The 13,983-nt window shown below is 44.9% G+C and overlaps 1 protein-coding gene across 6 annotated transcripts in view; it reads right to left on the bottom strand.

Annotated features, from left to right (window-relative positions):
* The window catches only part of Dock9 (dedicator of cytokinesis 9), a 264,437-nt gene that overhangs the window by 53,005 nt on the left and 197,449 nt on the right, over positions 1-13,983 (bottom strand). For all 6 annotated transcript variants that reach the window (XM_059273181.1, XM_059273185.1, XM_059273183.1 and 3 more), the window contains exons 33-37: positions 11,180-11,297; positions 6,431-6,564; positions 3,671-3,785; positions 1,459-1,525; positions 117-164 (exon numbers count right to left, since the gene is read on the bottom strand). In XM_059273181.1, coding sequence (XP_059129164.1) covers positions 117-164; positions 1,459-1,525; positions 3,671-3,785; positions 6,431-6,564; positions 11,180-11,297 — 482 coding nt within the window. The remainder of the gene's footprint in view (positions 1-116; positions 165-1,458; positions 1,526-3,670; positions 3,786-6,430; positions 6,565-11,179; positions 11,298-13,983) is intronic.

Genomic DNA, 13,983 nt, shown 5'->3' with positions numbered 1-13,983 from the left:
GCAACCTAAGGTAGTTGGCTGCTTGTGTGAAGCCCACCTGCCAACCACCACAGACGACCATTCTCACACAGCCTCACAGAACAGGACACTACATTTCCCAGGTCGCCCCACAGTACCTGGCTATGTAGCGCTTCCCCATGTACTGGAACTGGTGCAGGCAGACTCTGCGGACAAGATAACCATTAGAGAAGGTGCAGTTAAAACCGTGCCCAGTCCTCTGGTTAAGTCCTAACAACAACAAAAGTATACTGGTGACTAACTTAGCCCTCAACCCTTGGCTTTCAGGACTTTTCTGTAAGGTCCTCCACCCAGAGAAAAGCATTTGCACATCAGGGGAGGCGCACATACACGTGCAGCCATCAGAACCGAGGTCATGGGTAGAGTAGAACAGAATAAAGGTTTTCATCCACCCCTTCAGGGCTGGCAGACTTGCTCCACGGCAGTGTGCCTTGGAGTGTGTTGGAGACCTTCCATGTCACAGTGTTACCGCTTCTTCCTCGTTGGGGTCCATACAAGGAGCTCTCTCTTTGGGCTCAAGCATATGGAACGGCCCCTTACAGGCATCAAGAGCCACAACACTGAACCTTTAAAAACCATGCCTTTTTTTTTTTTTTTTCCAGAGCTGAGGACCAAACCCAGGGCCTTGTGCTTGCTAGGCAAGCGCTCTACCACTGAGCTAAATCCCCAACCCCTAAAAACCATGCCTTTTAATAAGAGGTAACTAATATAACGAGTTCTCCGGGTTCAGGCATGACAATTTCCCCACTGAAGTCAGCCATGGGACTGGCCACTCCTGTCAGCAGGACAGGACCCTGGCCTCCCCTCACAGTTCTAATACACACAAAGCCCAGAGAACAAGGGTCCCACGTGAGTTTCTTTAAACACATTCTGTACCAAACTAACCAACACAAAGCTGCTTAAGTCACCATGTATCAAGTACAAACTGAATAATCATAAAGAACTGAAATTTCTCTTTCTTTTACTGCGGTATAGTGTGTTTGACCGAGTGGTGCTGTCTGAGATGCTATTATAGGCTGATAAACCCAAAGTGTAAATTTTCAAAAGCAGCCCACATTCTGAGTTTGAAAAATTATCTGCCCTTAGCAGTTTTAGATAAAGTGCTATGGATCTGTGTTTCTAAAAATAAAGAGCTTAAATGAAATCAGAAACTCATCCCGAGTAGATAAGACAGGTTCTAGATTTAACATAAAAACAAAACAAAACAAAACAGTAGCCACCAATGCTGTGAAAACATTTTGTACAATTTTATCTAAGTGGCTTAAGCACAGAGGCTTCTCAGCAACCACAAGTAATTATTTATATATCTTAAGGCGGGCCCTTGTTGACTGACTCACGAAGGAAACTATGTGCCATGCACTACATCCTGCCCGCGGACACATTTCCCTCACACCTCCCAGCTGGAAAGATAAGAGGGGACAGGTAAAGAAAACCACTCACTCAGATATTGTAAAGAAGTCCATCAGCTCAGCGGTTGAAGCCTTGTTCCAGTATGTAAACAGCGCATCTAAAATAAGCATTTATTTGGTCAGAATCACAATATACTATATATATATATATATACACAATATACACTATATGTATGTATGTATGTATCGGATAATCACTTATGAGATTGGGGATAGACTCCAGAGCCCAAGTCTCCATCGCTGCCTATTTTATATTTTACCAAAAGGCAAACCACACTGGTGGGCTCTCCTGGATAATACACACAGCAGGCTTATTCAACATTTGAACTCCTGAACTTTAATAATAAGTTACCTAGTGCTATATTATAGTACAAGCCCATCCATCTAACTTGTACATAATGTGCTCTTAAACAGACTAGAAAATCTGAAGACCGTAAGAGGCCACAATAGTCCACGGCCAGCCTCTCCATTTCCTTCTATAGAACCCTTTCCTCCTCTTCATGGGACCTGTTGAAAATGAAAACATACGCTGTTTTGTTTTTAAAGTTATTTTAGATTTATTTTTAATTATATGGTTTATGTGTGTCTGTGTTGGGTATGTGCACATGAGTGCAGGTGCCTCTGGAGGCCAGATAGCATCTCATGCCTGGAGCTGCAGTTACAGGCTGTTGTGAGCTGTCCAATGTAGGTGCTGGGAACTGAACTCGGGTCCTCTGCAGGAACAGCACCTGCTCTTAACAGCTGAGCCATCTCTCTGGCCCCTGCCTTTGAGTTTTAAAAGAACAATACAAACTGGTTCTACTCAGATGTTTCCAAGCTGCAGAGTATCCTCTATGGGCTACCGTGATGGAATTAACCAGTTTCTATTGATGGACATTACGGTATGGATGTTTTTCTTTCTAAGCCTATTCTAGTATAAGCATCCTTTGCTGAACACCCTGTCCCATGGGGTTTTCACATGTACGACCAGTTACATCTATAGGAGAAATTCTTGAAATTGATACAGGATAATCAATGCCTAACACACTGAAATCTGTGTGAACCCTCTTGACTGGGCACGGTACAAGAGTACTCTCATCTGATATGTCTTACATGACGCTGAAAACCAGGAAAATGACTCAGTCCTTGGAGGCTGAGATGAGCACAGAGACCAATGCAATGGCTGTAAGTCTGTATTCTACATTCACGAGGGGCAGGACAGGAAGGGAAGACAGGGATATGTGGCAAGAAGCTGTGCCAGGCCGTGCCAGGTGCTGTCCCAATTTCACAGGAATGCTGTCATCCAGTCCTCACTCTGATCCCACATGGACGACTTAAGTTCTCACTCACAGATGTACCATCAGAGGCTCAGGGAAGCTAAGTACATCTCCCATTTACCTACCTAAAGAATCATGGCTGAAGTGGTCACAATTCTAGGCCAGGTTTGATGCATTTGACTAACATTAAGGGTGTGAGCTTCCACTTGGGGGGTTCTGATCTCAGACAGACAAACTGGTGAGTTGAGGCTAGTCACCTCAGGAAGGTGAGCCCTGAGGAGCCTCACAGTGGCCCAGCATGCATCTGTGGCCACCACTAGCATTCACTAGACAGAACAGCCAGTGGCCAGCAGTATTTCTGACAGTCCTGCTCTGGATTCAGGCTACTCAAGAGTGAAGGAGTAGGAAACACAGGGCACATGGACTCACCGAAGTGGAAAAGGAAAGGGCAAGAGCGGCTACAGCGCAGTAAGACTGGCATCATCGTCTGGTAAACTATCTTCTGGGGCCTTGTCTCTACTCCACACATACAAATCCAGACCACACAGATTTCTAGGGTTGACTGAAAACTTTTAATGCTACCCTTTAAAGAAAATATGGAGAGTATTTTTTATGACCCTGGATTTCTAGAATGGGACATATCTGGAAGCCCCGGTTTCAATCTTTATCACGGCATAAACTGGAAACCAGGTGTGGTAGCCTGAGAATCAGAAGTTCAAAGTCACTTTTAGCTACAAAAGTCCAGCTTGGGCCATGTGAAACACTAGATTAAACCCCAAATGCCCCATTTCCACGTTAGAATTTGTTTTCTAGAAAAGTAACTGATTTTCTACTTCAAGACTTCTATTTCTACTGCATTTAGCAAATTAACACACATTAAAAAATGAAGATGAAATTCTCTTAAATATTTGAAACGTTTTCAACTAAATGCCACCTGAAATGATTCACTGAAACCAGGAGAGCAGCAGCTGTCCTCACTGCACTCACCGTCAGACATGCTTTTCAGCACATACAGGAAGCACATGAGCAGACTCTTAATCTCGGACTGGTCCAGTTTGTCACAGCGAACCACAGAATTTCCCAGCATGCCACTCTGCTGATGCTGAAAGAGGATGCAGGTAAGTTCTCTACTTGGTGATGCACGCATCTCCCTCTGAAGAAAAAGGTTCTTTAGCTTTGAGGCAGAGCATACAAACTGCAAAGAACTGGTAACCCACAGGCACAACTTCACAAAGACACCTCTCACCCAGGTGTAACACACACTGCTGCTGCCTCCAGCTGTAAGGGACAAGCCCGAAGGCACAAACCTTTTACCCCGAGGAACAGTTTTCATTATGCCGAGGGGGAAAAAGATCTTCTGAAATGCCAAGTAAAATTTCATGCAAAAAACCAAACGCACGTCCACGAGGATCCACTCTGGGAGGGAGGACTCCGAAGGCACCACGTAACCCTCACCTCAGAACAGCAAGGTGAGCCTGAGGAGTGGCGGCTACACACCAGCCCAGAAGCCTGCCGCTGAGGCCTGTCATTCAGGGCACAGCATGGTGTGCTGTGGGAGTGGATGGAGAAACACATGACAGACACCCAAAAGGACACACAGGGACACACAGCACTGCCGACCACACTAAACGTGTGAGGCTGCTCCTCAGTCAGCTTATTGATAAAGCAGTATCAGAAAGCTGGGGGCTGAGGATGAGGCCAGTTTTACCACTAGGAAGCAGCAGGCTCAGGTTCACATCGAAACAACTGAGGAAGAATCTTAGCTCCTGTTTAAGGGCACAGAAGACTAAAAACAACCCTTCAGGCTGTATTTCAAATTTAAATCAAGATTTTTGTTTTTTTACTAAGTACCAAATGAAAAAAAAAAATCAATGAAAAAAAAATCAACGAAAAAAGATTTTTTTTTTCAAGGTGTTGGTGGTCAATTGAGGGAAAAAAATATATTATATATATATATATATATATATATATTATATATACATATACAATGGGCAGGTTCAACTAACAAGATGTGTGATCGTTTTTTATGTAAGGAAGAAACACAGCTGTCATTAGTGGTAAAAGTGTAGGGTGTCATCGAGCCCTGAACCGTGTAGAGAGCTGACAAGGGAACTCAGTACTTCTTGCAGGGAGAAGATGGGTGCAGCATGCAAAGTCTCCTCTGGCAAGGGTGGAATTGTCAGAAGGGAAAAGTCCACGGTGACCCGGTTTTTCCTGGCTGGCTGGTAGCTCTCCTCCTCTCCAGCACTGGGCACAACACAAGCAGAGTGCCTCCGGAGCAGCTTGTCCCTCTACACATGAAGGCATGTTGGGGTCAAGGGAAAAGTTCAACACATCACGACAAGCCCAGACTGAGACGGCCATGTCTCCACACATGTGTGTTTAAAGATAACCGTGGCAACGCCCATCACAGAATCTGTGACAAGGTCACAAACCTGATGCTGAGGTTGAGGAAGGATGTCCTGGGAACGAGGAACACATCCCCAAATGCCTGTTTATTGGCAGAAGCTTTCTTATAACTTGAAGTAACTTAGGGATACAGAGCCCCAAGAAATACCAAGGTTCTACCAGGTTCCCGGTTAATATCAACTTTTATCTTTTCCTACAAGGTTCTAGGAAGGCAGAGGCTGCAGTAATGTGAACAGGAAAGATTTGGTGGAATGAAGAGAGTGTGTGTTAGGAGTGGGTACAGTGTAACTAGAGTGTTAGGAGTGGGTACAGTGTAACTAGAGTGTTAGGAGTGGGTACAGTGTAACTAGAGTGTTAGGAGTGGGTACAGTGTAACTAGAGTGTTAGGAGTGGGTACAGTGTAACTAGAGTGTTAGGAGTGGGCACAGTGTAACTAGAGTGTTAGGAGTGGGCACAGTGTAACTAGAGTGTTAGGAGTGGGTACAGTGTAACTAGAGTGTTAGGAGTGGGCACAGTGTAATTAGAGTGTTAGGAGTGGACACAGTGTAACTAGAGTGTTAGGAGTGGGCACAGTGTAACTAGAGTGTTAGGAGTGGGCACAGTGTAACTAGAGTGTTAGGAGTGGGTACAGTGTAACTAGAGTGTTAGGAGTGGGTACAGTGTAACTAGAGTGTTAGGAGTAGGTACAGTGTAACTAGAGTGTTAGGAGTGGGCACAGTGTAATTAGAGTGTTAGGAGTGGACACAGTGTAACTAGAGTGTTAGGAGTGGGTACAGTGTAACTAGAGTGTTAGGAGTGGGCACAGTGTAACTAGAGTGTTAGGAGTGGACACAGTGTAACTAGAGTGTTAGGAGTGGGCACAGTGTAACTAGAGTGTTAGGAGTGGGTACAGTGTAACTAGAGTGTTTCGGCCTGGGCTCAGCACTGACAAGGTTAACCCATCTGTTTTGGGGGCCTTGGACCTGAAAGGCATAAAGACAACACGATGGCAGAATCATTTGCTCCCGTCCACTCCACTTTAAACACTGCCTGGATTTGAGACCTGGAAACAGGAATCAGAGTTTCAGGGGACTCCATGGATACAGAGCACTTGCCCGACATGCAGAAGGCTCTGGTTGTCAGTTACCAGCAGCAAGCTAAAACAGTAACAATGATGACACAAGAACTCAAGGGTCTGAGCCCCAACCTTAGGAAAAGCTCCTGTCATCCTCCACATGCTGAGGAAGGTGTTTAAAAACAACCCCAAAGGTCACATGTAATAAACTGCAGAACGCGAAGCAGGTTACTCTGGCTACACCCGGTACACGGGAAACACGGTGTCAAGTGAAAAGAAATCACCTTATCCAGGGAATTGCTCTTCTCAGGGTTCCTGTCGGGAAGGCTGCTGCCCGAGTCTGTGCTGATGAGAGACCCTCTTGACTCAGCGTTTCTCACACTGTTGATGTTGGGGGTTGAGGCTGTATATGGAGACGCTAAGTGGAAATTAAAGCAAGACCCAGTTTTGGTTAGACAGCACAAAATACAGATAAGGCAGTTTCAAGAGGAACTGCTTTTGTGGCTAGTGTTTTTCTACAAGGACATGGCTTGAGAGTGGTATTAAATTATTTCACCTTTGAAAACATTTATTTTAACTTTATGTGTGTGTGTCTGCATGTATGTATGTACACCATGTGTGTAAAGTGCCTGTGGGGCCAGAAGAGGGGGCAGGTGTCCTGGTACTGGAGTGACAGTTGTGAGCCAACTGTGGGTGCTGGGAACTGAACCTAGGTCCTCTGCAAGAGCAGCAGGTACTCTTAACCACTGAGCTAGCTCTCCAGTCTGTTGCTTACATCACCTTTTGAAAACCCAGGCCATTACAGAGTGAGATCAAAATAACCTTCCATATGAAACACTGTTCATTCACTTACTAGAAGCTACCTTCGTTTGCTCAGACTAAAGTAGAATACATTATTTCAGAACAGGGTTCAAAGAGAAAAAAGGATAAATTAAATCCAACCAAAACAATTAGTCACAAAGTAAACTATATCATAAACCTATAGTGTGCAACCTGTAAGCTGAGCTGCCTCAGGAGACTCTCAGGAAGTGCAATGGGACATCTAAAAGTTTTAAGGACCCACAGTGACACCTGACACTGGCCAGAGACTGCATTTCAACAGAGGACCCTGCTTTGCTTCCTCTGCTGATGTCATAGCTTCCTGCAGCTGGGATTTGGTATTTTGGTATTTTTGCTATGGTAAAAAGCAAGTTTTGGACAATGGGAACCAGGAAGTGAACAATCTGGTTCTGAAGTATGGAAACCAAGTATCCGAAAGGTATAAACAACCCACTAATAACAGCCTAAAGTCACTGAAAATGAAATCAAAGTATTTTTTCCTTGAATTTACGCACATGGTTTTTGAAAGGCCTACTAAGTTGCAGGAATGTAAGTACTATTTGTTTTTAAGGCCTGTGTAAACAACACTGTAAACAGAGAATAAATTCTGATAAACAATGTTACTAGTTTTGATTTGAAGATACCATGAAAAATTATGACAGATCCACCCTTAATCTGTAAACTGAAAATATTTGGCAATGTCTGCTGTAAATAAGGGAAGGAAGGAAATCTACTTGGAAATGAAATTTTCACATGTATGAAACAACAGTATTTGAAGGTAGAAACCAGCCTCCACCTGGGAACTGTGGAGATTTTCTTAAGGTAAGAATTAGCTTCCTGCTTAGATAAGATTAAATAAATTATACACTAAAAATGACTCTTTGGACTTGGCATCCTGTGAACCAACAGGCCTTCAGCAGAAAGGCCAGATTTTGCAGATGGCATTAGAGGAGACTCTTGGCACTGTGCTTAGCAGCTGTGGGAACATGGTGTTGAAGACCCAAGCCAAAAATACTGATACTGCAAAGCCAACAGGCCATGGCAGATTTCAGTAGGAAAATGGGCTCACACAGGCTGAGACACTCCTAAGTTGGATGGATGGATGGATGGATGGATGGATGGATGGATGGACGGACGAACAGATGAATAAGCCATGCTCAGTTTTTCTAAGTCTTTTGGCTGTCATAATTTTAAATTTCATTGCTAATAGCCTGAGTCCATCACCTCTCGGACAACCTGGAGTTGACCTTGGTGACTAAAGATGGCGTGTAACGCACATGCAAACCCTTCTCCCTTCCTAGCATTTACTGTAAAGTACATGCAAGGCTGCATGACCCAGCACTGCAGACTGTCACAGGAATGAGTGACAACCTTATGAAGAAATGATAACACCTTTTCTATAGGGAGAGAAAGGAAATGCATGCTATGGCCACACGGTAATGATACTTCTCTTCAAACAGTCATAGCTCACAGTGGAGGCAGGACACAGAGCTCAGGGGGAGGGGTCAAGAAATGGACACTACACCCACCATTCTCGGATTTTCAAACCCGATTCCAATTGCAGGTCTAATTTAAGGCAAACAGATGCAAATGTAGTAACTCAAAACAAGCACGCTTTAGTTCTCACAATGTGTGTGTGCTTGCGCATGTATGTAGGTGTATGTGTGTTTGTGTCCTCACCAAGGGAATCACTTTAGTTTTTTACATATCCAAGTATTTTTTTAAAAACTATTTTTATGACTGCACATTTATTTCAGACATTAATACAGTGATGCCACTTGCATAGGCAATGACTTCAAAGACTATTTTTATTTTATGCATATGGCTGTTTTGGCTGCACTCATGTGCACCTGCACACAGAGGCCGGAAGAGGGCGTTAGAGTCTCTGGAAATGAAGTTACAGACAGCCATGGGTGCTGGGAACAGAACCCAGGTCCTCCGCAAGAGCAACAAGTGCTCCTCACCACTGAGCTATCTCTCCAGCCCACAGGGAATGGGTTTTAAAACCTAAACAACATATGACTAAAATAAAGTTTGGTTCTTCTCTCTTCCATTTGTACAGGGCAGGTGGGAGGGAAATGTGAATCTAAGAGGGGCTGTCCTCGAAAGTGGGAGGAAGCTCAGAGTGATTTTTATCCAGGAATCAGTTCTAGGATTCCCATACTCTGAGGACATCTGAGGGACTTGTTCTCGGGATGCTCGGTAATGTGACTTCTTCACAGTTTGCAGAAGGATAAACCCCAGGACTACAGTCATCTGGAGGCTCCTTCAAAAGTAGCAGCTGCTATAGCATCCAGAAAAAACCCAAACCTAGCAGTAAACCTGGTTCCCAGGTGGGGCTTCCCCGAAGATGTTTCTACAAAGAATAAGGATGAGTGCTGTTAGATGGGAGGAAGTACAGAGAAAGCTGCTCTGAAAAGGTGGATTTGGGTCTCGAAGTTCAATAAGGACGAAAAGAGACAGATCAGTCACAAGCCCCTTTCATAACCACACCACGTATGTACAGCAGTACAGGTCCATTGCCATTCGGGTCATGCTAAGGATACCCAGTACCTCCTTGCTACCTTCCCAAGGACTCGCAAATCCTAATACTGAATTCTGAACTGGACACTGAATTCTGAATAAGAGAGAATCAGATGAGCCAAATATCCCCTCATTGTGGCTTGATCACTTCTACAAAGTCTGCCATGTTTCCCTTGTGGTCCTATCAAGTACTAGCCAGACAGCACAGAGCATCAAGACTTCCAAACACATCAGTAGGCCTTGGACTCATCTATTTGGCCCTGAGAGTGCATTATAAAGCATGGATACCACAACACAAGTAAACTAGCCGTAACAACGACAGCCCATGTTTTCCATGGCAACCACCCTCCACACTGCAGCAGCTTTTTACTCCTGACAAGGATCACTTGGCTATAAGGACACAGAGGCTGCAGTAGTTAAAACACCCTGAAGGGGCAACCAGGTTGCAGTGGAGCCAAGATGCAAAGCCACACCTGTTGGAGCTAAGCTAGTGCTGGACACACTGCAGTAAAACCCTCTAAAGGTCACTTCCCTACTCAGAGCAGTGCCTTAGCGCCTGTGCAGAGCAGGGCAGAAACACGACATTTCCCGCAACAGTGAACGTTTGTGGAACACTTACCGTGGGCCTCCCTCTGCTCCCAGCATTTATTATGTATCAGCTTTTAATCCATAAAAACCTTTCGCTATATATGTATATATAGAAAGGGGGACTATAACCATGAAAGTTATCCATAAACACAAATGAGCTCAGGCCAGGGATTGGTAGTGTAGCAAAGATCTAGCGTTGGCATGGACTGCCCAATGCCAGTCACGGTCTCCTCTCACTACATTGTCTTCTCCGTAAAATGATGTATTAACAGTAGAGAAGGTAAGAGCACTGATTCAGGAGGCTGATTTAGTCCTGCGAATTTAATGGATAAGAGGCATGTCTTTTCTGGTCCCATGAACTTGTAGCACTAATGCATGGCATAACCACTAGCCCCAGTAGGATGCTTCACATATTCCAAGTGTGGTTAGCAGAGGGGGAATTAGAGGCAGAACTGGAATGTGAAGCCCCTGTAAAATCCTTTGATTATATCTGTGTGTGCATGCATATGTATACCACCGTCTGCATCACCATTATCTTCATAAAGCTGCAGCTTAATTAGTCAGACTATAAATAGGTGCATTTTCTCACATACAGACTTTTCTACTTGAGTCTTGATTTAGGCCATCTGTTTTCCTTCCCATGGGGCTGTTTTTCATACGGAGGAGGAAAAAAGGTACAGAACAGAAGACTTCTGAAAACCGATTTTTAGGATCAAATCCCAGCCACAAACTGCTGCCTCCTTCAGAATTATGAACAAGACTGTCACACTCATCTAGCTCACCAGCATTACAGGTAAATCTTCCTCTCACCCCAAAACCTGCAGACAGTCTGCCTCTAAAAGCATAAAGAATCCAATTCAGATTTAAAAGCCAATCAGCTGAAGAAGCATTGGACAAAAGGTAACCCAGCAGCGAGTGTCGGTGTGACCCTGTTTAGGATTCACAAGAATCCTGATTAGTGACTGAGACTTCAGTGGTGAACGTCACAACCAGGAGAATATCCAAGGCCGGAAGTCCAAGTCTTAATTTACCATTAACGACTTGTGAGAGTAAAGACAGTTTGAGCGACACAGGACAAGGCCGGTAAGCGCAAGGAACATTACCAATGCCAGAGATGGCACCCAAGAGGTCTTTGTGCAGGCTGTGGTCAAGTGTGTTTCCCTTCTGCGGCGTCATGAGTGGATTCCCAGCTGGCACGGCAAGGGGCTCGTCCTTCACAATCTGCCCAAGGGAACAGAAGAGACTATTTGAGATGGCTGAACAAGCTTCACTGACTCATCTTCAAGTGTGAAGGCAAGACACGTAACATCTGGACATGTTCAGCATCTCCAGTGGGTAGGCAGATACACAGGGCACACAAGAGAGGAGGTGGTAAAGGGACCAGAGGAGAGCACAGAGGAGGCCAGGAATACCAAGGTGAGGAGGCAGGGCAAGCCTGATTCTGGTTCCACCCATCTCTTCTCCGGCCCACACAGCTCTACCATCTTGCCCTGGTCACACTCGCACTTCCTGCCTTCCAGGACTCACTGAAGCCTTTTCTCCTGTCCTTGCAAGTCAGAGGCATGAGCTACGGTCTCTGGATGCTCAGGTGGGAACTCTCTGTCAGGGGAGAAACTGTACTAATTTTAAATATACCAAGAAGGTGGATTTTACTTTGATGAAACCCAAAGCAAGACCTGTTCATTTCCCCCAGGATTAGAACAGGACAGGGAGGTCACGTGCTGTCCTGAATTACTCTGCTCAGAGAGGCACATGGAGTCAGAGGATATACATGTGGACAGTGATCCAGAATAATGTCAGATCAGTGAGTGAGGCCAGGTAGTGTGGTATTGTATTCCCCCAAACATTGTGCATGCTAATAAACTTACCTGGGGTCAGAGACAGAGCAGCCACAATATTAAACATAAAGGATAGGCAGTGGTAGCACATGCCTTTAATCCTAGCATTCCAGAGGCAGAAATCCATGTGTTCAAGGATACAGCCAAGCATGGTGACTCACGCTTTTAATCTCAGAAAGTGAACCTTTAATCCCAGGGAGTGGTGGTAGAAAGCAGAAAGGTATATAAGGCGTGAGGACCAGAAACTAGCAGCATTTGGCTGGTTAAGCATTTGGCCTGGTTAAGTATTCAGGCTTCTAGCAGCACAGTTCAGCTGAGACCCATTCTGGATGAAGACTCAGAGGCCTCCAGTCTGAGGAGACAAGACCAGCTGAGGATCCAGCGAGGTGAGGTAGCTGTGGCTTGTTCTGTCTCTCTGATCTACCAGCATTGACCCCAATAACTGGCTTCGGGTTTAATTTTATTAATAAGAACTTTTAAGATTCATGCTACAGGGTAGGATAAAGTTTACACCATTTGAACACAAAAGTGAATACTACCAACCTGGATTCTCTTAGAATAATATTATTTAAGGGTGAATAGTGTAAATAATAGGACAGTGTGGGGATTAGAGAGGTGGTCCAGGGGTTAAGAGCACTGGCTGTTTTCCTAAGGACCTGGTTTGATTCCCAGCACCCACATGGTGGCACACAATCACCTGTAACTCTAGTTCCAGAGGATCCAACACCTTCTTCTGGCTTCCATGGGCACTGCACACAGATCAAGGCAAAACACCCATACACATAAAAACAAACACATATCAACCAACCAACCAGGAAATTCCCCAAGTATATGCCACAAAGTGGCCAGATTAACAGTGGAGTCAAGAATGGTCAATATAAGGGCAAAGGTTTTAATGTCTGTAAATCATTAGCGGATAGAGCCACTGAGGCCAGGAAAAGGGCTTGGGAAAGAAAAAATACATTTTGGTTTATGAAAATTTGATATAGAAATGTATTATACAAAAATTTGATAAATTTTAATAATTAAAAATGGGCTGAGTAGATGGTTTTGGGTAAAGCGCTTCACGATCAAACACAAAGACCTGAGTTCAGATCCCTAACAATCACATAAGAGCTGGGCATGGTGGCATGTGGCTGCGGCCAGCATTGGGGGCGGGGAGCAGATCTCCAGAGCTCTCCAGGCATCTGGTCTATTAGTCAGTGAGCAGCAGGTTCAGTGAGAGGCCCTGTCGTTTCCCCCAATAATGTGGAGAGTGACTGAGGAAGACGATGACCTCTGCCCTCTACACATGCACACTGTGAGCACTTGCTTTTCGTTACAAGTTAATAAGGAAAAAGCCTTTTGCAATTGAGTTGTAGCAGGGAATTGGATGTTCATGCTATAAAAACGTTGAATTCTAGGATGATTCCAAGAATCTTTATTTATTTTATGACTGTTTTGCCTGCATGTTCTATGTTCCTCTTCCTGACATCACTGACTTACAGTCTAATGAAGAGAAACAGGAGCTCAAAGAGGGGGCTTTCCCAGGATGGGCATGGGGTGCGGCGGTCAGAACCAAGGCCTATGTGAGCAGTAAGGGACAAAGGTTAGCGCTACGCCAATTTTTGTTCCTTGATCCCTGTCCCTTGTTTTGAGACATGTAGCCCAGGCTAGCCTTGAACTTGCAATCCTCCTGTTACCTACCGAGTGCTGGGAGAACAGGCATGTGCCACTATGCCCATTTTGTTGAGCAGGTGGAACTAGGCTATTAATAGAGCCAGGGCTGAAGGTTTATTGATTGATTCCATCTTAGTCAGAAATGCAATTTCCCAAGACTGGATCGATGCCTCAGGGATTGAGCGCACTGGCCGCTCTTCTAGAGGACCCAGGTTGGGTTCCCAGCACCCACCTGGCAGCTCACAACTGTCTCTAACTCCAGTCCCAGGGGAGCTGATGCCCCATCTGGGCTTCCACAGGCACTGCATGCACACTGCACACACACATGTGGGCAACACACACATAAGATAAAAACAAATACATCTTAAAAATTTAAAGAAGAAATGTAATTTCCCATGGGTAGTATGCAG

The sequence above is a fragment of the Peromyscus eremicus genome, chromosome 9, assembly GCF_949786415.1.
Source record: "Peromyscus eremicus chromosome 9, PerEre_H2_v1, whole genome shotgun sequence".
Classification (NCBI taxonomy): domain Eukaryota; kingdom Metazoa; phylum Chordata; class Mammalia; order Rodentia; family Cricetidae; genus Peromyscus; species Peromyscus eremicus.
This window is presented reverse-complemented; position numbering and strand designations above follow the sequence as displayed.